The sequence below is a fragment of the Protopterus annectens genome, chromosome 8.part0 (assembly GCF_019279795.1).
Source record: "Protopterus annectens isolate FY-2018-M chromosome 8.part0, PAN1.0, whole genome shotgun sequence".
NCBI classification, from domain to species: Eukaryota; Metazoa; Chordata; order Ceratodontiformes; family Protopteridae; genus Protopterus; species Protopterus annectens.
In genome coordinates this window covers 1,665,848,847-1,665,874,908 of record NC_056741.1, presented here as the reverse complement: position 1 = coordinate 1,665,874,908, position 26,062 = coordinate 1,665,848,847, and the positions used below count along the sequence as shown (strand labels likewise).

At 36.1% G+C, this 26,062-nt stretch overlaps 1 protein-coding gene across 4 annotated transcripts in view; it reads right to left on the bottom strand.

Annotated features, from left to right (window-relative positions):
• ROBO3 (roundabout guidance receptor 3) overlaps positions 1 to 26,062 on the bottom strand; it is a 2,447,731-nt gene that overhangs the window by 866,999 nt on the left and 1,554,670 nt on the right. For 3 of the 4 annotated variants that reach the window (XM_044081188.1, XM_044081189.1, XM_044081191.1), the window contains exons 6-7: positions 3,363 to 3,490; positions 2,459 to 2,470 (exon numbers count right to left, since the gene is read on the bottom strand). In XM_044081188.1, the coding sequence (XP_043937123.1) occupies positions 2,459 to 2,470; positions 3,363 to 3,490 (140 nt within the window). The remainder of the gene's footprint in view (positions 1 to 2,458; positions 2,471 to 3,362; positions 3,491 to 26,062) is intronic. The other variant, XM_044081190.1, reaches the window with a different exon arrangement.

Sequence of the window (26,062 nt, the reverse complement as noted above, 5' to 3'; positions counted from 1 at the left end):
GCAAAAACTTAATTTGCCCATTCAGAAATTTTAAGAAAATAAACATTTAGCAAAATATATAACCATCAACTTAGATAAAGTTTATGTTAAAACGTTAAGTTATAGTTACTTTCTTTACAGAAAACAAATTCTTTATAAAAAGTGGATGTCATGACTGGTATTCATATGCTTTGCAATGCCTATGACAGGCCCAACAGGGTTAGTACAGAGAAGGGCAAAAATGAAGATGTGCCATTAAAAGGGATCAAAACACATTGAGATAGTTTTATACATAGACATGAAGAAAGGCAGGAGAGGTGTACTATGAGAAAGATATTTAACACCTCAAGGAATCTATAAAGTGTGTGCTAGAGGCAGTTACCGATCCAAAGAACAGGACATAATCCAAATATACAAGGTGGGTGAATGGCTTAATGCATACACAGTGAGGATCTTTTTTTCACATATGTTGTTGGATGTGTGAAAGAGCCTTTTTTAAAATTTGTATGGTGATAAATCACACAAAATTCAAGAATTCATGAGGAAGACATAAGGGAGTTCTTATGAGGGGTGAGAAAATAAGGTGTTTCTTAAGTGAGAACTGCAGATTATCCATTAGTTAGTAGACAGACAAGACTGAGTAGCCTTTGGCTTCTATATCTGCTTTCATAAAATACATTTCTATGTTCCAAAAAACCTGCAGAAGTATAGCGCCCACAGACTTCCCCACAATAGGCACCAATTCCAAAAGAGATTGCTATCTTTGTAAGTAGCCATTTACACTGAAAGGTCTTCTGGAATTTGGCCCCAAGTGTAAGCCTGTTTATAGATGGGCCTTACAGTGAAATAAGTCACTTATACTGAGAGCAAAGTTTCAGAATCAGGGCAGACTTGCACTAAGAGTAACTCTTATGGAATCTGGCCCATAATGCTATCAAGCACCAAAGTTTTCAATAGGAATTGGAAGTTATTTCTGCTGCAGAGCTATTAATCTGCCTCTGGATGAAGAAGCACAATGATTTATATTTCACCATCATCTGACCACTGCCACAATCTTTTCAAATTCACTGTTAATTTCTGTTTTCATATGAATGATCTACAAGGGTCCCTGAACCAGCTAACTTCCGAAACTGGTCACACTTGCATAGAAGCATTGTTTTAATGATCAGTTTATCCCTGAACTACCCAGAAATAGAGCAAATACAATTTTCTACAGTTTTGTCCCTTTATCCTAGAACTAATGTCATATTGCTGAACTGTAAAGAACTTCAAATATTCTTTGTGGTAAAGCTTGCCACAACTAATTAACCCTCTCCTGAATTTTTCTTCCAAGCAAAGTTTCCTCTTCAAAACTTCCCTGGCTTCTGCCAATGTGTAAGCGGATGTTTCACTTCTATTTGATCAGTTTATTGTCTCATCTGTTCCCATGTCATCAATGCTCCCCAATTTTTTATATAACTTATTATCCTAGTAGAAAGTGCTTTTTATTCTTCATCTGCTATGTTGCACTTTAGGCTTTTTTCTTGATTATTACACTTTTTTTTACGTCCTCCTTTTTGAACAACAGATAGTGTAAAATTGTATAATATTTCATTGATGATAATATAATTCTTTATATAACTAAAACATAAAAAAGGTCACACAGACAATCCGATTAGAAAAACTACAAGAAAAACCTAGCCAAACTAGGCTTTCTACTATGTGATACCTTAAACCTCCTGGAATAGAGGTCCATGGAATATATGCAAATGACCTCTTAAGGACATCAAGTGTTTCAGCTATATGGCTTCTGAATGCCCATGGCTTTTTCCTTTTTCCTTTTCAAGTCTTTATGGTCAGATGCAGGCCAACAAAGCCAAGTGCCACTAGCTATAGACATACACATTTCTGCATTTTTATGGCCTTGTCAGCACAGCATAAGTAGACTGTTTGGCTATACTCTAGAAACACAGCACAGGGTCTTTGTATAACCTTTTCTTTTTTATACAATCTAAACTTGCACACTGATCTGAAAATTGATATTGTCTACATATGGGGCCCAACTAAGAAAACAATGCACTGTACAGTAAATATATTACTTCTTCAGAAAGTCTTTTGTCTAATAAAATCAAAGCTGAAATTCACACAGGCTGCTGTTCACCTTTGCCAAGTTTCACCTCTCCTATTCTTCTGTTGTAAATGAAACATTCTATTTCACATTAGAATGTTATACCGCCTAAAAAAATATTTTAAAAAATCTCACCAAAGTATATAAACAGAAAGCTGTTTGCAAAGAGCTTTAGCCAACTCTAATTTTTAAAGAAATTAAGGAGGGATTAAAAAAAAAAAAACATCTATTTGCAAAATAGAGTATTCCTTTGCCTCTCAACATGACCAGTAGGACATCCCACAAAAGGAGGAGTGCCATGCATGCTATCAGATGTAAACCCGACATATATCCCAGCATGCAATAGCATTGTGACATGAAATGGATACTTACAGAATGTGCCAACTGGAATGAACAAAAAAATAAAATTAAAAAAAAAAACATGAATGAATAGCTAGCATGAGATGAAAATGCTTTGATAATGACTTCAAATGATTTTATAAATCATGATATGGCCTAGAACGTAGAGTAACAATATATAAGTGTAACATGTTCAACAAACCACAGATTTATTCACCTAAAGTCTTCTGCTTATTGTCCTTCTGGGAAATTCCAGAACAGTCTGTTATAGTATTGAACAAAGCAAATACCCAGATATACATATATGAACAGACAAAAATGCAATGCGAGTGTAAAACAGTCAAATGGTACTTCTTACATTTTATGATAAAATAACAGTTCCAGACACTGATTAATCAAGACAAGTAAAGGTAACAAATATCAGCTTTGGAAAAGCTAAGTCAAACAAAACTTATACTCAGTCCTGTCTACTTTGTAAATATGTATAAACACTTCCAGTCATATGTGTCTACTACTTATCTTGCAGTTTTAACCAAGGAAAGACTAGACTGGCAGGTGGTACAAAGCTTAAATGCAGCAGCAACATAAATTATACACAGTTCTGTGTACCTTTATAAACATATATAAGCACTTCTAATTCTATACATCTACAAATCATCATTCAGTTTTAACAAAATAAAGTTTGTAGGACTCAACTTAAATGCAAAAGCAATAACCTTGTCAGACAATGTGCAACTTCTTAACAAGGGACTTACCATGCACATTCAGGGAACTTATGGTGTGCACTCAATGACCTTACTATGCACTAACACAGGGAACGTACCAGACAAACTGGGGGAACATACCATGTACGAGAACCAAAAAACATTGGTGTACAGTCAAAACACTAGTAACAGACAAAACACCAGACCTTTCCATGCACACTCCTGGAACTTACCGTGTACACTTAGGGAACCAGATGCTTCCACTTTTCCAATAGTGTTCTCACTGATGCAGGTATACATGCCTTCATCCTCAGCACTGACCCGAGTTATGGATAGAGTGTTACCACTGGTCACCTCATACCTTTTTATAAGGAAACAAGAAAACCCAGCAATTAAAAGCTTTATTTTTATTTACTTATTTATGAAAGTATGTATTTATGTATTTATTTATTTATGTCATTAATTTATTTAGTGTAGTGATTCAGAGATCCAGCTGGGCAGACTGCATTACAAATAGAGGCCCAGGAAGGAAAGCTCTGTACAAACCTTGTAGAATTGTAAGAAAATGATACAAACACAAATAATCTGAGCAGGTATGAAAATCACAGAGAGGGTCAGAACAACATAAAGCATGATAAATGTGGATCATGTGATCTAGACCTACAAAGATGATATAATTGTTTAGAATTTAAAAGCAAGCTATCAAACAGAGTGAGCGAAGACTGGTAGTGATTATCAAATGAGTCTGGGGCAGGACAGCAAGAGAGAGGTGGGAGAAGAAAGAGAAACAAGATCAAAAACAAAGTAAAGCAATAAAGATGAACAACAGAGAACACTTGAAGAACCATTTTAAAACATAGCCAAGTCAGGTGGCTCCAAAATTATACAGCCGGTTAATCTCTAATGAGTCCTAATATTTTACTTCTGATTTGACAAGAAGTAAGGCTCATAGGTAGTTAAGCATATGGTTTTCAAGACAACCGAGGATCCTAGCTCAATTTCTGAAATGCACATACAGTTAAGCAAAAGGAGACTTACAGTCTCAAACCCTGCATTTCTTGTGATTTTAGTAACCGATGATATACAAACAGCTTGACAACTCGCATCCTTAATCATCCATGTTATGAGTCAAGCTGTCATCTTTATATTTTTCTAATAGAAATCCTAACTTAGGCCATTTTTAAAGTTATATTCTAGTCTGCATATAAAATTAACTTATTGTGAACACAGTTAATTATAGTATAGCAGGTCAGTTGTACTTCCTTGTTTCCCTAATGCCAGTATTATATCCATAATTCCCTTTATTTTTGGAACATGAAGAAATAGGAACATTAAATATTAGATATTCTGTCAAAACAATTTTATAAGATCCACAGACTTTCAAATTATTGTACACTGTAAACTCCAAGCTTCTGAATGGAGATCATGGTACGCTGCAGATTAGGAAATTTACCGTTTTCCTCACTGTAGTGCAATTTTGAAGTTGGTATATAGCAAAAATATAAAAACAGGTAGTTTTTTACTTTTTTTTTTGTTTCGTTTTTTTGTATTGATGTTTTTGTTTTTGAAAACTCTTATCTGATAGGGAACCATCATTATAACATTTCTGAGGGAATCAGATTCATCAAAAAACTTCCAACTTCTTTGAATTTCTTTCTACATCTCCAACAAAAAAAAATTATGCAATTTACTTGTTCTGTAAGAGAAAAAAAAGACTCTGTGGATACATTTGCAGGTATAGATCTTCTAAAACAGGGTGTTGTTTCCCCACTTGCTGGTTCCTACATCATATCATTCTTACTGACTGGTAGAATTCGATAAGGCCAAGTAAATGATTAAATATGAAGTATGATAAAAGGTCTGAATACTTCATAAAATGTAATATAATACTTTCAAATAAGATTTAGTCGATTAAAGTGATTATCAAATAAGATATAATAGTTTAAGACAGTTCCCTTTTAATTGTCAACTTAGAAAAATTCTTAGATGCTGTATTACACAAGTAAACTTCATCTAAATTAAACTTATTGTGCAATTCTGTTAACGACTGTTATTTTAAATTGTCTAAACAACTGGGACATATGAGAAGTCATGTGCCTGATATTGTTTTTATCTATTATATTAATAAAGCCTAATAAAATGCTTAACTGAATGGTGAAAAGCCAATAATTGCAAATGTTTTACTATCACAATAGCACATACTTACACACACATACACCCACCCCCTCCCATGAATATATGACACAGGGTCTAATATTCATTTAATGAATGTGAAAATATCAAATAAAAATGTTTGAAATTCAGGTAATCTAAAAAAAAAAAAAAGACTTTTTACAGGGCAAGTCTGCATCTAGCACAACGCCTATTAACTATATATATAAATGTAGAGATCACACTGCAGGGGAAGGGGAAATCCCCCACTCCTCATTGTAACTATATATATATATATATATATATATATATATATATATATATATATATATATATATATACATACACACACACACATAGAGATCATACTGCAGGGAAAGGGGGAAATCCTCCACTCCTCATTGTAACTATATATATATAAATGTAGAGATCACACTGCAGGGGAAGGGGGAATTCCCCACTCCTCATTGTAACTATATATATATAAATGTAGAGATCACACTGCAGGGGAAGGGGAATTCACCACTCCGCAGTGTAACTATATATATATATAAACGTAGAGATCACACTGCAGGGGAAGGGGGAATTCCCCACTCCTCAGTGTAACTATATATAAACGTAGAGATCACACTGCAGGGAAGGGGAAAGTCCCCATTCCTCCTTGTAACTATATATATAAACGTAGAGATCACACAGCAGGGGAAGGGGAAATCCCCACTCCTCATTGTAACTATATATATAAACGTAGAGATCACACAGCAGGGGAAGGGGAAATCCCCACTCCTCATTGTAACTATATATATAAACGTAGAGGTCACACTGCAGGGGAATTCCCCACTCCTCATTGTAACTATATATATAAACGTAGAGGTCACACTGCAGGGGAATTCCCCACTCCTCATTGTAACTATATATATATATATATATATATATATATATATATAGATATATATATAGATATAGATATATATATAAATGTAGAGATCACACTGCAGGGAAAGGGAAATTCCCCACTCCTCATTGTAACTATATATATAAACCTAGAGATCACACTGCAGGGGAAGGGGAAATCCCCACTCCTCACTGTAACTATATATAAACGTAGAGATCACACTGCAGGGGAAGGGGAAATCCCCACTCCTCATTGTAACTATATATATAAATGTAGAGATTACACTGCAGGGGAAGGGGGAATTCCCCACTCCTCATTGTAACTATATATATATAAATGTAGAGAACACACTGCAGGGGAAGGGGGAATTCCCCACTCCTCATTGTAACTATATATATATAAATGTAGAGATCACACTGCAGGGGAAGGGGAATTCCCCACACCGCAGTGTAACTATATATATATAAACGTAGAGATCACACTGCAGGGGAAGGGGGAATTCCCCACTCCTCAGTGTAACTATATATAAACGTAGAGATCACACTGCAGGGAAGGGGAAAGTCCCCATTCCTCCTTGTAACTATATATATATAAATGTAGAGATCACACTGCAGGGGAAGGGGAATTCCCCACACCGCAGTGTAACTATATATATAAACCTAGAGATCACACTGCAGGGGAAGGGGAAATCCCCACTCCTCACTGTAACTATATATAAACGTAGAGATCACACTGCAGGGGAAGGGGAAATCCCCACTCCTCATTGTAACTATATATATATATATATATATATATATATATATATATATATATACATACACACACACACATAGAGATCACACTGCAGGGGAAGGGGGAATTCCCCACTCCTCATTGTAACTATATATATATATAAATGTAGAGATCACACTGCAGGGGAAGGGGAATTCCCCACACCGCAGTGTAACTATATATATATAAACGTAGAGATCACACTGCAGGGGAAGGGGGAATTCCCCACTCCTCAGTGTAACTATATATAAACGTAGAGATCACACTGCAGGGAAGGGGAAAGTCCCCATTCCTCCTTGTAACTATATATATATAAATGTAGAGATCACACTTAAGGGAAGGGGAAATCCCCACTCCTCATTGTAACTATATATATAAACGTAGAGATCACACAGCAGGGGAAGGGGAAAGCCCCACTCCTCATTGTAACTATATATATAAACGTAGAGGTCACACTGCAGGGGAATTCCCCACTCCTCATTGTAACTATATATAAAAACGTAGAGGTCACACTGCAGGGGAATTCCCCACTCCTCATTGTAACTATATATATATATATATATATATATATATATATATATATATATATATAGATATAGATATAGATATATATATAAATGTAGAGATCACACTGCAGGGAAAGGGAAATTCCCCACTCCTCATTGTAACTATATATATAAACGTAGAGATCACACAGCAGGGGAAGGGGAAATCCCCACTCCTCATTGTAACTATATATATAAACGTAGAGGTCACACTGCAGGGGAATTCCCCACTCCTCATTGTAACTATATATATATATATATATATATATATATATATATATATATATATATATATATATATATATATATATATATATATATATATATATATATATATATATATATATATATATATATATATATATATATATATATATATATATATATATATATATATATATATATATATATATATATATATATATATATATATATATATATATATATATATATATATATATATATATATATATATATATATATATATATATATAAATGTAGAGATCACACTGCAGGGGAAGGGGGAATCCCCCACTCCTTATTGTTAAACTTTTCTTTTCTCTGTGGATCTGTGGAACAATGATCACTTCAGTTTTGATGAGCTGTACTGGCTACTGTTCTCTTCCATGACAGCACTTCTTACCAACCTACATGACACCCATCTAGAAATATATGTACATAATATTTATTTACTTGTATTTTTTCTGGGGTAGATCATTGACCTCCATGGACATTTTTCAGACTCCGCACATGAGTGTTGTCTGGTTAAATGACTTGTTCAGAGATTAATTAGTACAGTTAGGTGATGCATTCCTTTCATCAAACGTTTACTGTTTGAATGTAAAAAAACAACTAGCGCATGTATCTGAAAAGCATACAATAGCTTTTTTGTCTGTGCGAGACTGCACTACAGTGGGGATTGGGGAGTCTGCAATTTCTCTACTATGTTATAATCTTGAAGGGTGAGTTGGGAGGTACAGCATCTCATATGGCATGCAATAGGTCTTGCCCCCCTCCAAAATGTTTTTTTTTTTGGATAAATTTTATTTTCATACATTTATGCTTTATTAGATTAGGTTTGAGGTTTTGCTTGATCAACCAAGCAATACACACACACACACACACACACACACACACACACACACACACATCACTGAAGCAGTAAAATGGTGCTATTATCATCATTACAAACAACAATCATCACAGCTAATTGAAAATCAACTGATCAAACATCGCCAGCTTTAAAATGAGACCACTCCAGTACAATTTTTAATTTTCATTATGATATCTAAGTGGCATTGATAAAGAAACAAAGCTTGGATGTTATAATTATTCTGAGGTAGTTTACCACTTTCATTAAAATTTAATTTTATTAATATTTCATTAAGTTATATTAATCTATATTTTGATGTATGACTAGAGAATTGATTTTGTTAATATTAACATTCAAACCTAAAAGAGAAATAACTATAAACAATTCATCAATGTGAATGACAGATCCATTAATGGTTGATATTGTTAAAGGCATGCCCTCCAAAAATAATAACATTTCACATAAAATCCCTTTATCAATAGCCAAAGTAATAGTGAAGGAGTTAAAGATAAATCCATTGTTTTTGCAGATCTGTGATCTCGGAGTTGGTATATATAATTTGCAGGGGGTGTGGGGGTATAGTGCCCCACATGGGGGAGTCAGGGGGCCTTTTGGAAACTCAATATAAATTTTGAGTTTCTGATCATCTCTCTCTTTATATATATATATATATATATATATATATATATATATATATATATATATAGGTCTACTTTAAAGCACCGACACGCAAAACACCGAGCACGAGGACACCAAGACTGGAAGATCGACAAGTTAAACGACCGACAGTTTAAAAGCCCGATGCTGAGAACACAGATATGTTAAGGTAAGTGTGCGATAGTGACAGACTTTAGGGTTAGGGGCAGGAAAATTTCTTACGAACATGTTCCTCAGTACCGGTAGTAGTGCAAGTCTGATACTATTAGACAACCTGATGGACATGTTCCTCAGTAACCGTAACAGTGCAAGTCTGATACTATTAGACAACCTGAAAATTCCTTATGGACATGTTCCTCAGTAACGGTAACAGTGCAAGTCTGATACTATTAGACAACCTGGAAATTCCTTACGGACATGTTCCTCAGTAACGGTAGTAGTGTAAGTCTGACACTATTAGACAACCTGAAAATTCCTTACGGACATGTTCCTCAGTAACGGTAGTAGTGGAGTGACTCAGGGATGACTGGACCCGGGATGCGAGTATCAAGTGAAAAACTAGTAGCAAACTTGTTTGCTAATATGTCTGTAATGTCATATGGGTTTGAGTGGGAAAACCCACAGTGGAAAACAGTGTTGTGATAATTTCGTAGTTTTTTAAACATGGCTGAAGAAGGATTTGGATTTATCCTTTATCTCAGATGCTAGATTTAGCTCCTTACTGTGACCCTCAGTTTCTTAGTGACTTTTTAATACTATTCTTATACTGGGGACTCTAGTCTTACTTGATATTTTTTATTTATTTATTTATTTTATTTTACATTTGTTGACTGGGATAGTCTGAATGAATATTTGTCCATTTTCAGCAGAGGCCTGGGGAGAAAAGCTCCATACATAACATACAGAAAAACTATTATATTAATCAAGTTAAAGCACTGTTACACATACAATTCATAGAATAAAAGTCATTCATTCTGTTATATATAAATCTAATTTGTTATAGAGTAACAATTAGGAAGCAATGTAGGGTGGCCAAAAGACCTCTTTAGCACATGTTTATACTGCCAGAGTTAGTCAGGATGAGAGTAAGGACATAACCATTGCCTTTTAAAGTACTGTTTTAGATTTTTATTTATTGGGTTAGAACGGGTTCTGAAGTAAGCTCAGCAGGAAGTGAGTTCCATATTTTACCAACAGAGTTAGTTATAGTCTCCAGATGAGTTGTTGCTTTTGAGGGTTTGGACTACTAATTTGTTGGGATGAGCGAGGTGTCTTGAGGTTGCTGTAAGGGGTGATCATTTTTGTAAGTACGGGTATGTTTTCAGGTTGTAGAGAATTTTATGTGCTACTATTAGCTGATTGTACTGAAGTTGGAAAGGCAATTCTAGCCACCCTAGATTCTTTAGGTTCAGACAGTGGTGTGTTCTGTATGCTGCTCCAGTGGCAAATCTAGCAATATGATTAAAGCAGCTAAAGAGTTTATTAAGCTCAGACTTACTCAAGTTCGTGAAGAGACGGGATGCATAAAGAAGGGTGGAAAGTAGATGTGTACGGGTAATTATCATCCTGGCTAGTGGAGTGAGGAAAGGTTTGATCTTGTATAGTGAGCCAAGTTTTTTATTAACTTTTTTAATAGTTTGATTAATATGCATATCAAACTTGAGGTTATTATCAACTGTTACACCTAAGAGTTTGGTACAGGGATCTGGGACAATGACAGTGCCATTGTTAGATTTTATAGTAAAGGTAGGAGCGGAAGCTTTATGAGTGGGGAAGAAAAGCAGTATTTTAATGTATCATTTAGAATTTTTTTTCATTTTCCTTTTGTTACATAACTTACTCATATCAACTGATGACCAGGGTGGCTTATTTTTCAATTTCCCAATGTATTTGGTTCAACTGGAGACTGTTAGATCAATGTATTTATTATAAATTGGCATAAAAACCCTTACTGTAGCTGGCCAGAGTCAACTATGGAAATATTGTGAGTAAATTTGTTGACCATATGGTTGTATGAGGTTGGCCTTTTTTGAAGTATATAAAAGATGTTGGTTACCAGGAGAATGGAGGATCTGACAGTAAAGGTCACAAGCTGGTGGTCTAACTTTACCAATGAAGTGTGGAGCAGGGGAATGGAACAGGTATGAGCTAAGTTTGGGAGAACCAGATCAAAAATGCTTCCATCCCTGGTGCACTTAATACCAATTTGATCCAGGGAGTTTTTGTTTAACCAATCCAAAACTATTGTGCATACCCTGGGTTGGAACTGTAGGTATTCCAGTCTATGGAGTGATAGTAGAAGTCACCAAGGATTAATTAACTGATGCTTACAGAAATATCTAATGCATTTGGATTAATGAGCCATTGCTTAGAGGGATATCTATTGCACTTAGATTAACAAGCCATTTCTTAGAGGGATAACTAGTGCACTTAGATTAACAAGCCATTTCTTAGAGGGATAACTGGTGCACTTGGATTAATGAGGCACTGCTTAGAGGAATAATTAGTACACTTGGATTATTGAGCCGTTGCTTACATGGATATCTAATGCACTTGGATTAAAGAGCTGTTGATTAAAGGGATAACTAGTGCACTTCCTGCACCAAACTCACAGGTAAATCACTTTGTTGATTGAAGTTTTCTTGAAGGTTATCTAGTCTAGTCTGCAAAGTTTCTATTTGCATGGATAAATTCGATTCATGCTGATTCACTAAAGGTAATTTCAGTGAATGGGAACAAGTTGAAAACCATTCACTGAAAGCAGTTCGGTAAATATTACAAAAATACCCCCCACTCCCCCAAGACGTATATATATATATATATATATATATATATATATATATATATATATATATATATACACCAACAGTGGAGGAAAAAGCACACTCCACTATTGGCAAATGCAGTTTGAATGTCTGTGTTATGTCTTTGTAATAACTAATTCAATATTAGCAGAGTTTGATTCTCTAAGTCCTCATTTTTCAATTGTGTGACTGTGAGCTAGTCACTTAACTAGAGATTGTTCCTAGGTCAGAGGTCGCCCATGAAAAGGGACTGTGTGTCCAGTGGGCATATGTGATTAACAAATGGGTATTCATTGTTCTATCATTATTATTACTGTTGCTAGCATTACTACTAAGATCTAACTGAAGGTCATTATAAATGGTTAGGCCTAAAAGTTTTAAATACTTCACAACCACAACTGAGAATAACACCTAAAGAAGTGATTAGCCAGGGCCACTGGAAAACTGCACCTACATTTTTTTTGGTCGATTTTTACAATTTTCATTTCGCTGTGTACACAAAATATACATTTATAAATAATTTCTGGCATTATATTTTCAATTAAAATACTTAAACAACATACATACATATTAATGTAAATCTAACAAAGGATAGCAGCAGTTCAACAAAAAGTTCCAATATATTAAGCAAAGGCTAAGCTAGGATAAGTAATTTTTTCAAGTAACTTATTCTGTTTGGTTTAATAATTCGTGATAGTTCTTGATCATGTAATTCTGAGTTAAAAACAGATCAATCTGAGCACCTTTCAGTGACAAAGAAAATTAAACAATAGTTGTGAGAAGTGAACATGAACCCTTTCATACGTTTGAGACAGTTATTACTAAGTATTACACTGCATGGCTACGTTTCCCTGCTACTAACAGTTCATTCCAAATGTCAGCTTAAATTACCTAGTTCTTAAAAGTGTTGAAAATGTTCATGGAGCTGAATTAAATAATTCCATGCAAGTTTAAGAGGCCCAACTGCCTGGTTATAAAATGTAATGAAACATACTCCAGCTCCTGTACTTGTGATCATTTTCATGAAGCATTATCATAGCTTTGGGCAATTTATATTATCAGCATTTAAGGGGATTTGTAAATATATTTTACTGTAGTGCAAAATGTGTTATGGGAAGGGAAGAACACTAATTCACTAATCAACTGATTTACATATTTATTTTTCAACAAAGCAAGCACAGGTAATCAAGTTTCCACAATAATTGGTTAAAGAAGAAATACCTGAATAAATACCTAATATGCATGCACTGTGCTGTTTGTGAAGCTTACCGGCTTTGCAAAGCTACTAACCATACACAGCTTAGGCAAGGCTAAGGAAACCCACAATGGCAGCACATCTGTCTAGTAATTATGATAGCCTCTCCACTCACAAGCTGTTCCTCTTGTAATCACAGTCCCTGTGTGGCCTTCCCTTCATTTTTTTTTTGTTAACGTACATTTGCCAGGGTAGTACACTGACCAGAACTGACTGATTGCAACAACTCATGACAATATAATCTTAAGCATTTGTAAGTACAATACACTCTCACATTGGTACAATAGTGGAATAAGAAGCATAAAATATAAAACAACATTGGAATAAATTTTAGCAACCCACAAAAAAACTTCACCAGAGGTGACCTCAGACCACAATATCAGCCTCAACTGGGCCATCAAACATCAATAAGCCTTAGAACATCAGAAGAAGCCCTTGCATTACCCCACACACAACCCTCCAACCAAGAAACTTGCTTCTTGTTTTGCCTCTAACAGGCTACGGATACTTTATGACAGTATGATATGACAAACAGCTAATGCAAATAATTTTGTGCCTGAAAAGCTGTGCAAAGTTTAAGTTATGTTCCACACACTTTTAAAGGCATGCTGCCCACTAAGAGCACATAAGAGATCACAATACATACAACCACAGACATCTCAGGAATGATATACATAGGTTCATAGGTAGGTACTAGGCTATCGGCCCAAGGGCCTACGTAAGCCTAGCCAGCAGCGTTCCATAGCTTACACCACCCAAGAAAGTTATTTTTCTGTGCCACTGTCCAGCAGAGACACAGAAGTGATCCCCGGGGTGTATTTCAAACAATGTATCCGGAGCTATTTCAAGGCAAGTTATATGCCTTTGCCAAAACCCAACCACAAGCAATGCTCCTTTTTTCATGGAGGGTTAGACAAGTTAATCTGATGTAAATTTGTGGGGGCCCATGGAATCATCCAGGTTCCATTTGAAGAATGTTAATGAAGTACATTGTATGGTTTTATTTAATTAATATCAATCAATGCTAAAATAAAATGACATTCTGTTATCAAATTAATATAAGGCAATGATTCTTGCTAAATCAGTGACATAACCTAATTACAAATAGTCTCATCCCTTATATTTCTTCACCTTCTCATATTGCAGTTATGGTGTTTGCTGCTAGAAATAACGCATCTACAGTCTATTAATATAAATTAAGAAAATCATAATCTCACTTACCAGAAATCTCAAACCATACAATGCCTGCTTTATCCAGAAAAAGTTAACTGTGCAATATTGTAGCTGAAGTAATTCTTTATGGAAGAATATCTCATTTATTCGCTATGTTAACCATTACTAATGTGATACGTGCTCAGAACAGCTACATTTCCAACAGTTATATCTAATTAAAAATTAGTTAATTCTGCAGCTGCAAGTATATGTGGGTAACTGTTAGACCCAGTCAATAATTGCTAACATAGAGCAGCACAGTGAAGGTGAATCCACAAAGGGTGACTGACACCAATTCCCTCATGATCTGTTCAGTCATTCCTTCTTATTCTTGCTTAGATTTACAAAATCCTGCTCATTTTCCATATTTTATCCAAGCTTCCCAGCAAATGAGGAGCTTCAGCTTCTGCCACATATCTTGGTCAGACATTAGTTTGAGAAATACATCTCTAATACTTCTAGGTGGGGGGACAGACATCTCCAGTTACACCTCAGGAAAAAAAGGCTTAAAAGTTTTTTACTACATGGTGTGTGTAAGTCAGGTTAACTTTTATCTGTACCCAGACACCTTGATTTGTGCTGGTTGATAGTTGGTATGTTGCCAAGATATTCTTCGCATAGCAAAAAATCCATTTAAGCATGCTGTCAGAGTTTAACTTTCATGGGACTTCCCATTGCAAAATTATGAAAGTTCTCACCACTGTTGCAATTTATAATAACCAAGCCATGTACTGATGCTTGGTGGATTTTAAATACAGATGTAAGAATGTGAAGACCACAATTTGTACATATGATAGAAAAATGTTTAATGAACTATTAATTTTGTCTAGCTCTTCCTTCAGCAACTTGCCCACATAAAGGCATGACCAGAACTTGTGTAAGGCATCAGCTTCTGGGGGGGGGTTGCAGCTAACATGTAATCCCTGTTTCTGAAATCCCTGCCTCTCACTGCCCATTGGGTGCAGCAACAATCAAAGTAAACCAAGATAACTTTTTCATAAAGATGAGGGTATAACTTAAGCATCATTATTCTCCCTCTTAAGACTATATATTTTATCCCGAAAATTGCATGCTGTAGTTATTCCATGTGCCTTTTCCTTAGTAAATTCACTTTAGATGCTTTGATGCAGTTAGTACTTTCCTGTGGGGATAACTCTCTTTAGTCCATAGCTCAGACATTATGAAGAGGAATGGATATCTGACATGGTACTTGACACTGGATCCACACATGCTATACTGGAAAGTTAAAAATTTATAGAAAACTTTTTTTTTTATCTAATTGTCAATTCCTCTCAAAGTACAGAAATGACAAGAAAGTGAGCTCCCTTTTGACTTTACCCTTTGTAGACCATCTCACATCCCAGATGGATAAGTCCCCACTATGGAGGCAACCTGTCTTTTGGAATGGTTGAGCCTCATAATGAGATTAGGAGCACTACCTTGTACAGCTGCTCCAAAGCACGTGCATATTATCATTTGTCAGTGCCTGAAGCACTTTCATGGAGAAGGCCTAAACCAACTTTCCAAATGGGTAGCCTGTACTTACAATGGCAGCCTTTATCTTAGCCCATACAGAGAGTATGACTCAACAGCTAGACAGCTGGACATGGCACAAACATGCAAGTAATACTTCCATCCAGGGATGTCCATTCTCCATGTACTTAGAAATCGTGTGCCTCTTCCCATTTCAAATAAATTGCTACACTGGTTTGACAATCTTAATAGGTCATTTATTGCTTGGGATTATGGGAAGATCTCTAAATTGATAAATGAGCATGGAGAGAGAAATTTTTGATAGCTGGTATCCTACCTGTGAAAGAAAGGTTAAGCTTCCACTAGCAGTGAAGCCATACAAACACGTATCCCAGTGCTTTTTCAGGTTCTAGTGCATCACAGTGTTCAAATCCCAGTGAACTCAGAAACAAAAGTATTTATGTGCAGACTTGTACCAGGCAAGAAAAGGTCTGCTAAAGTCTCCTTTTACCTTTGTGCCTGACAGCTGGCAGGAAACCCCTCAGGCCTGTCTGCTTTTGCTCTTAAACCTGTGGGCTCATCAAACTTTGTGAAAATATTCAGAAGCTCATCAGAGTCCTTGTCTAGGTTTTGTGTCAGAAGGCACAATTGTCAATGAACAATAGCACTGTAGCCATTGCCCAATCCAGGTACTACCATAATATATAACAGACAGAATTCTATGCAACAGCTCTGGGATAAAGTACACTACTGCCTTGTACCTCTGAACAGAAAAAGTGGTGGAGACGGTTGTGTACTTGTCAGCATTAAGGCGGTAGAAGACCCAGACAGGGGGTTCCTGTCCTTAAGAATCCTAAGAAAAAAACTCAGGAGCTTCCCAGCAGCCCATATAAGTGTACAGCTGCAAAGTGTTCATTGTGAACTCAAAAATATTGTCCTTATTCATTTCCATTTTGAAGAATGTTTAAGACCGTTGAATGAAACAGCATTGATGGAAGTCAAATTAAAGAAATGAGGATTTCTCCCAAGACTTGGAGTAATAATCCATGGAAGAAGACATTTACTCTTATTGAGACATTAAAAATGACCTGACTCTTTTTGAAAAAAAAAAGAGCTCCTGTCTAATCACCATTCATATCTGAATCAGACTGATTTTCATTCTATTGTTTTTTCTTCTCTTGTTTTTGTTTAATCTTTCAGGCCAATGTAAATAGTGTATATAGTTTGTTATTCTGTGAACTTATTAGATAATTTACAAGCAATTAATGTTAATTTTTGAAGAAAAATAATAAAAAAACTTTTTGAGTAAAAATATTGTATTTATTTACATTTTGTACACCAGATTGGTCCCATTGTGCTAATGGACTCTTTTCAGAGCAGACCTGAGGTGGTATCCATACTGACAAGGGGAAATCTGGCTAGACTATAGGGAAACTTGCCCTACTCTCTCTCATAAGTGCTGCGAGATGTTTTACATCCACCTGGACTACCACCAGCTCAGACAGATCAGAAGGACAGATTACATAGAAAGATACAATGAACTCTGAACTACAAATTTCAACTTCTATCCATAGAGAGGTAACCAGAAAACTCTGAACTATCAAATAAAAAGAGCAAACCATGGTGATATGAAACAAAAGAAGCAAAGGCACAGAAATGGATGGCATATTATCCAACCAATGGAAATGTCACATCCATCTACAAGGAATGCAACAAGTAACAAGTAACAAATAGCCCTGTATCAAAGGCAGAGCAGAGCAGAGCAGCTTGTATGCAGCTCACAGTTCTGTTGTAATGTTGTACAGCCACCAACAGTCACTGCACATGCCAGTATTAGCATTAGTGACATGGTGTGGATTAGTGTTACAGTAACAATATATACACTTTAAAAAAGTGTCATATGAGCAATGGCAGTCTATCGAATTAAAACAATGAATTTAAAAAATTATACATATTTACATCTATCTATCCAGCTATATATATATATATATATATATATATATATATATATATATATATATATACACACCCACACACCTGTATATATCAATATATCTATATCTATATCTATATCTATATATATATATATATATATGTCCACTATGTTATCCTGAAAAACTGAAATCCCGAATTTCAGTATTTCGAAATTACATAGCCAAAAACACAAAATTCCGAAACCCGCAGAAGCGTGAAATTCAAAATCTCGAAGCACAGAAATGTTGAATTTCCGCTTCCACTGGTGCGGTGTGTGGATGGATGGGTGGAAGTTTAGATAAGTATGTATGTGTAAGTATGTTGGTTAGGGGCTTTAGTGTGTGTAAGTGTGTTTTGTGACTGATGTGTGTGAGAGGGGCTGTAAAATGTGTGGGTGTGAGTTTCCCTTGTGTGTCTGTTTGTGCGATCTTGGAGTTAGAATATATAAGTGGGGGGGTGCAGGGGGGCTTGTGCTCCTGGTTATCTGTAGTGCAGTATTATTAATTTGATTGTGGGGGGAGTTGTGTGTATGTGTATATGTGTGCTGTATGTGCAGAGTACATTCAGGAATTTGAATTTCGCGGTTATGGGGTTTCGAAAATGTGTGTTGTACTTGGATTTTCGGCTATGTAATTTTGAAATACTGAAATTTAGGATTTCAGTATTTCAGGATTACATAGTGGACCCATATATATATATATATATATATATATATATATATATATATATATATATATATATATATATTTTTTTTTTTATGGGTCTACTTCACTTCACCGAAATCCCATTTCACTGACATTCATTTCACTGAGACCAAATCACTTAACGTTCCTAACACTGACAACTCATTTCACTGAATCTTATTTCACTGAATTGTAAGCTACAGACTTGATGTGGCAGTGTGTAGAGTGCTGTGAGGCACGTATGCCCTGTTCCCCACTGTAGTGTGACTTGGAGTTAGTATATATAGTTAGAGGGGTGTGGGGGACACAGCCCCCCACGATGGGGGATGTGGGGGCGTAGCCCTGTATTTACTTTGGTTTTATATTGTCTGTCTTTTTGTTGAGAGGATTTATAAGTAGGTTTTAAGTTGTAAAAAGAGGTAGCCATTAGTTTTTTGAGTTTGTTTGTGTATGGTTTTCCATTTAGTCTTGTGAAATTTAGCATTTTAAGCTACTGGTGAAATGAGTTGTCAGTGTTTTGAACTTTAGGTTATTTGGGCTCAGTGAAATGAATGTTAGTGAAATGGGATTTTGGTGAAGTAGACCCATATTATATATATATATATATATATATATATATATATATATATATATATATATATATATATATATATATATATATAAACATATATATATATATATAAACATATATATATATATAAACATATATATATATATAAACATATATATATATATAAACATATATATATATATATATATATATATATATATATATATATAAACATATATATACACACTTCATAATCTCAAAATACTGAAATCTCGAATTTCAGTTTTTCTAGACCATGAAATCGAATCCACACAACACCGAAACACCAAAACCGCAAAATTCAAAATACCTAAAACACTGCACACACCAGACCACATATATACTACAACACCCACATTACAACATAAACAAAACAACACACATCCACAAACCTACAATACAAATAAGCAGTTGGGAAAGCCCCCATGCACCCCCACACCCCCGCTACTTATATGTAGTAACTCGGAGATTGCACAAACAGTAAACAAAAGCAAACCCACACATTCTACAGTCCCTCACATGCACATCACACATATCAGCACACTCACATACACTCAAACTCCCACCCAAAACCCTTACAAAACATTCACTTAACTGACATAACACTTAAATCCACACACGGCACCAGACACCATCCATATACAATCCCAGTCATTACGTAGCATAAAGCCATAACCGCAAATTCGAGATATTCAAATTTATGATTATGCATGTTCGCTATTTTCAAATTTCCACTTTATAGTCTCAAGATACTGAAATTCGACATTTCAGTATTTCGAGATTATAAAGTGTTTCTACATATATATATATATATATATATATATATATATATATATATATATATAGGTCTACTTTTAAAGCTCAGAGTGTCAGAACTTCAAATTTCTCTTTTTTCCCCCAAAAATCTTTGACAATAAAAATAATAAAACAAATTACATAACCGTAGCACTCAAGCATTCATGAGGGTGAAATACTATGGTTGAGACCATAAGATCGAAGTTTTGAAACTTCAGTCATTTAAATGGAGATCTCTGTACAGCGCAGAATGGGAAATATGCTGTTTTCCTCGCTGTAGTGCAGTCTCAGAGTTGGTATATTTAATTAGCAGAGGGTGTAGGGGTACCCACACCCACAAAAATGTAAAAAAATATATTTATTTATTTTTTGTGTGGTTTTAAAGTTTCAAAACTTTGACCTTGTGGTCTCAATCATAAGATCAAAGTTTTGATACATAAAGCTTTAAAAGTAGACCTATACAGCTACACACACACACACACACACACACACACACACACACACACACACACACGTTTATGGGATTGTCATCAATTTGACGTCAATGAAGTTCATTCAGTTTACATTTCAAGGAAATAAGTAAACAAAGGAAGGCACCTCCTGCTACGTAAAGCACTAAGCACATACCTCTTTTGTGGAGACCATTTGTCTCTTCACCACACTCTCCCGATTTGTGCTGTAACCATTATCAAGGTTTGACTTTTTGGAGGAGCTGAAAATAATTAGGTTTTCCTGCAAAGCCAGAACACTCACCTTTCTTACCTTGAGCTGTGAAAGTTGTGCTGTCCAGGAACTGTGACTGGCTAGGAACAATTCATCAAAACTTGCAGAGTTTTTTGCTTAACAAACTGATCTACTTCTTAGTGGAAAGCAGTGACAAATAGATCCCCTGTTTCCATTTCCATTACTCTTGTGGTACGGCTGACAATGTTCTGCCACTGGCTCCACCATCACACAGACATGCCATTTACATGTGAGGGTACTGCTGTCTTTGCAGATCAAAGTGTGTGTTGTACCTTTAAGATCCATTCCTATCCATGGGCACATGCAGAAAAGTACCGAACATGTGCAAGCTGACTGCCATTTTGAGTGAGCAGCCAGAGTCAAAGCATGCGTGTATGTAGCAGTCAGTCAGTTAATAAGTTTAAGTTTTATGTTCTCATCCTCCATCCTGATGTTTGTGTCTATTAAATGACCTAAACGACCACCCAAGCATCATCGTCTTATTCGAATATACAAGACTAGCAACATGGTGTCAGAATGGGATCCAAAGTAAAACTTCTTCAAAACCATTAGCGTGCAGTTACAATTGGTGGAATATACAGAAGTGAATCATCCAATGCTCAAATGATTCACACACAGATCAGAAAGATAATTCCAGGTACTAGAACTTGTTTAAATGATTTTTTACTCAACAAATATAAAACAAAGCATTCAAAATTACTTTCTAGTTAAACAAAATGTTTGAAACGATGATATATTGATTAAAGTACCGAAATGCTTACAAAAGTGCTTGAAATAACTTCTGAATTGCATAAAATGTATAAAAAAGGAAAACGACCATATTTTTTCATTATGTGCTTCTTTTTCATATTAATTAAAGCTATTTCAAGTATTCAAAGTGTGCAAAGTGTTGGCAAGTGTGTGCAGTATTACAGCACATTTATTTTGCAGAATATGGTCATTTCAAAGCAATTGTTGTGCAGCTGAATATTTTTCAAGTACCTGGTGCATGTTTGAACATAATTACAAGGTCATTTTGTTGGAATGGCAGATGGATTTAGATGACCTGGTCCACTTGGATTTAATAATAAATTTGGAGACTGTTTGAGCAAGAGTACAGGCTGCTTTTTCTGATAAAGACACACATACAAAGGCATTTAGTTTGCTTAATTTAGCTGGTTCAGAAGCCATTGAAAAGGAGCATTCATTTGTGTATACCTCAGCTATGTATGCAGGGGAGGGGGAAGATTGCCATATTATGGTACTGGCTGAAATGTGGGAAGACCATGAGTGCTTAAAACCTAAATTTATAGAAATGTGCATCCCCAAATGATTACAATGGGAAGGCAGTTATTTTACACAAGAGATCAAAAGCCTGGTGAGACTTTTGCAGCATATAACTGATTTGAGAAAGAAGGCTAAAATGTGCAGATTTGGTGATTTAAGAGATAAAAGTTGCTAAGACATGCTTGTGTGTGGTATTAAAGATGATGCAGTGAGAAAGATTTTGCTTCAAGACAGTGATTTAACTTTGAATAAAGCCATAGAGATTTGTCAGATATACGAGCTCACACAAAAGCACACGGATATGCTTACAAATGAGAAGAGTATGCTTGCAGTGCCTTCAAGTGCTAATGTTGATAGTGAGGTTAAAAGATATAGGCCTAAAGGCGTGGTTACTTCAGCAAAACTTAGAGCAGCTACAGTAGAACCCAGGGCACACTCAGTAAAGCAGAGGGGTGACTCAGCAAAACCTGTGACTAGCCTCACAGTCATTTTGTAATTGTGGAGGTAGCCATGAGCCCAAGCGAGAGAAATGCTTAGCTTTTGGTCAGCAGTGCCATACATGTAAAAAGTGGAATTATTTCAAAAAGTTCTGTAAATCTAAAGGGGCACATTCTTTTATTAAGAGAGAGTATTCAAAGAGGCAAGTTGACCAATTAGAAAGCTGTGACCCTACTTTTTATGTTGATGGTGTGCCCGTGCTTGGTGAAACAGTCAATATGTAGATTTGTGGGCAAAGAGTGAAGTATTTTGTACTGTTCTGATTAATGGGAGACCTGTATAGCTCAAGGTTGATACTGGTTCAAAGTGCAATGTTATGTCAGCAGAAATGTTTGCTTTGGTAAAAGCTGGGGAGAAGCTTGATCTGGCAAAGTGTGAGAAGCTTGTTGCTTATGGTGGTGAAGAAATTCAAATCAAAGGCTCAGTAGTACTTTCATGTTATTCTGCTGGGAACAGCTATGGCCTGCAATTTTACATAGTCAAGAGGCACATACAGTCATTGTTAGGCCTCAGAGATAGTTTGGAAATGGGAATGCTTTCATTTAATAAGGAAGTCCACCATGTAGGCATGTGTAACCAGGTAAATTTCACACAGACAATTTTTTCGGACTATGCTGGTCTTTTTGAAGACAAATTAGGAAAACTCCCAGTTGTGCATTCCGTGAAGTTAAGACCATGAGGTAACCCCAGTCATCAGACCAGCACGGAAAGTTCCAGAAGCCATGCAAGGCAGAGTCAAAGCTGAGCTAGACAGAATTGTGCATCTAGGAGTAATTTGTCCACTGGCTGAACCAAATGAATGGGTATATTCCATGATGATAGCTCATAAGAAAAGCTCAGATGATAATTGGAGTATGTATTGATCCAAGAGATTTGAACAAAGCACTAAAATGACCTCATCATCCAATGCGTACAGTCAAAGAGGTTGCTGCTCTTATGCCAAATGCCACTGTTTCTTCTGTCTTAGATGCAAAAAGTTAATTTTGGCAAATTTTGTTTGACTGGAAATCTTCATTGCTAACCACATTCAGTACACCATTTGGAAGGTACAGATTTTTCAGAATGCTATTTGGGATATATTCTGCCAGTGAATTCTTTCAGCTTGCTATGGAGCAATTTTTTTCTGGCTATCCATGTGCTGTAATAGCAGATGATACTCTTGTAGCAGGCAATGGTGAAGATGAACATGATAAAAACCTCAGGAAATTCTGTAACGTGCTCGTGAAATTAATCTTAAGGTGAATCATCAGAAATCTAAATTCAGGCTGCAGGAGTTACTTATGTGGGTCATTTGTTTACCAGTTCAGGCTTACGACAAGATCCTTCCAAGCAAGCTACAATTCTTGAGATGCCAGCTCCAGACAATATCACATCCCTACAACATTGGTAATGAATCTGGCTATTTTATGGTAAGTTTGTTGGAGTTTGTTAAGAGTGGTGGCCTGAATATTGGTAAGTACTGGGGCGGCATATAGGTGGGTGGGAAGGAGGGCCTGTCCCAGGGTAAGTCTACCATCAGGAGTTAGGAATTTTGTGTTCCGATATAGCAGGCCTAATTTCTGGTGCGTTTTTTTTATACACTGGAGTATGTGTAGGTTGAACTTTAGTTCATCAATGATGACCCCTAGGAGTTTTGTGTGGTTATCAGGTTGGATAGTTGTATTGTTAGAGGATTTAATAACAAAGGAGGTTTTATGGTGAGAATGAGAACGGGGAAGGAAAAGTAGGAGTTTAGTCATTTTGGGATTTAGGATCAGTAGGTTGTGAGAAAGCCATTGTTCCGTGGATAGTAGGGCTTGTTGGGTTAGGGAGTGTAGTTCAGAAATGTTATTAGAGATAGAGATAAGTGTGGAATCGTCTACATATTGAATGAGAGAAGAATCTTTACAAGAGGTGAAAAGATCATTGGTGAAGATGTTAAACAAAAGGAACACCAGTAGAGATGGGAAGAAAAGGGGAGGAGTATGAGAGCCATTTGACAGATTGTTCCCTGCCAGATGGGTAACTGTTGAACCAAGCAAGTGTGGAGAGGGATAGGTGTAGGCTAGCAAGTCTGGATAATAGTAGAGGATGAGAGACAGTGTTGAAAGCTTTGGAGAGATCTAGGAAGAGACAAAAAATTAGTTTATTGTTGTCTAGGGCCTCTGCAATGGTGTTTGTGAAAGAGAGGAGGGCAGTGGTGGTGCTATGGTGGGGACGAAATCTGTGTTGGGTAGGGGTAAGCAAGTGGTGGTTAAGGAGGTGATTGAGAAGCTGAGAGAGGATACATTTTTCTAATATCTTGGAGAGGGTGGACAGAATGGCAATGGGTCGGTAATTTGAAGGTTCTGTGGAGTTTCCACCTTTATGAAGAGGGATAGTAAAGAAAGATTTCCAAAAGGTGGGGACAGTTGACTCCAGAACAGACTGATTAATTAGTATAGATATAGGATAGGCAATTGAGTCAGCAGCAAGTTTGAAGAATGTAGGAGGTAATTTGTCAGTGGAAGGAGAGCATGGTTTTAGCTTGAGCAGCAGAGATTTGATTTAAGTAGTGGGAACAGGCTGAAAGGAAAACAAAGTTGTGTTAGTTAGACTAGGAGGGGCAGGTACAGAAGTAGAGTTAGGACTGGAGGTTATGCGATTTTGGATGAAAGAGATAAAGTGTTTGTTTAAGAGGGTGGCAGTTTCCTGAGAGGATGAGTTTGGGTATGGGAAGGGATTAGAGGGACTTCCAGGATAGAGAATGTTGTTGAGAGTGGACCAAAATTTCCGAAGATTGGATTTGTTGTTAAGCTGAACAGAACTGTAGTATGACTTTCTGTCATTAGTAGTAAGTTTTTTTAGCAAGGTTCCTCAGTTGTCTATATTTGAGAAAAAGAGGTGTTTGTTTAGTTTTAATCCAGGCTTTCCAAGCACTGTCTCTGTTACATAAGGGACTTGTCTCCTTGGAAAGCCAGGGAGCATGATTTGAATTTACTCTGATCTTCGTAGATGGAGCTAGGGAGTCTAGAGTACTCATGAAGATGCTATTGAAAGTGCTTACAGTGTTGTTTAGGGGGAGCTGTTTAAGGATGGACCAATCTGTGTTGTGGAGAATAGAGTTGAAGTGGGAAGAATTGAAAGTAGATAGTTTTCGACAGTCTTGATAAGGTGAGGTTTGGGAGTATGGTCTTAGTATCTAAGGACATTATATGTCAACAGTGTATTTCTATCAGCAGAATAAGCAAAGTCTCTGGGCCGTTGTATTACATATGGTTTATGCCCTCTTACACAAAACCTTTCTGTCAATTCCTCACTTTGTTTATGCATCTCATCATATGATGAACAAATCCTCCTAACCCTGAGACTTAGAAATGTTAATAACATAGGAAGGATGACAACTACTAGCATCTAAAAAAAGTTTTGTAACTGAATTCCTTCTTAAATAAGGAAGTCTCAAATGTACCATCCACACACTTAGAAATCTTGACATCCAAAAATGAAATCTCATGCAAATTAAAATTAACTGCAAACTGTAAGCCCCATTTATTGTCATTCAAATACTGTACA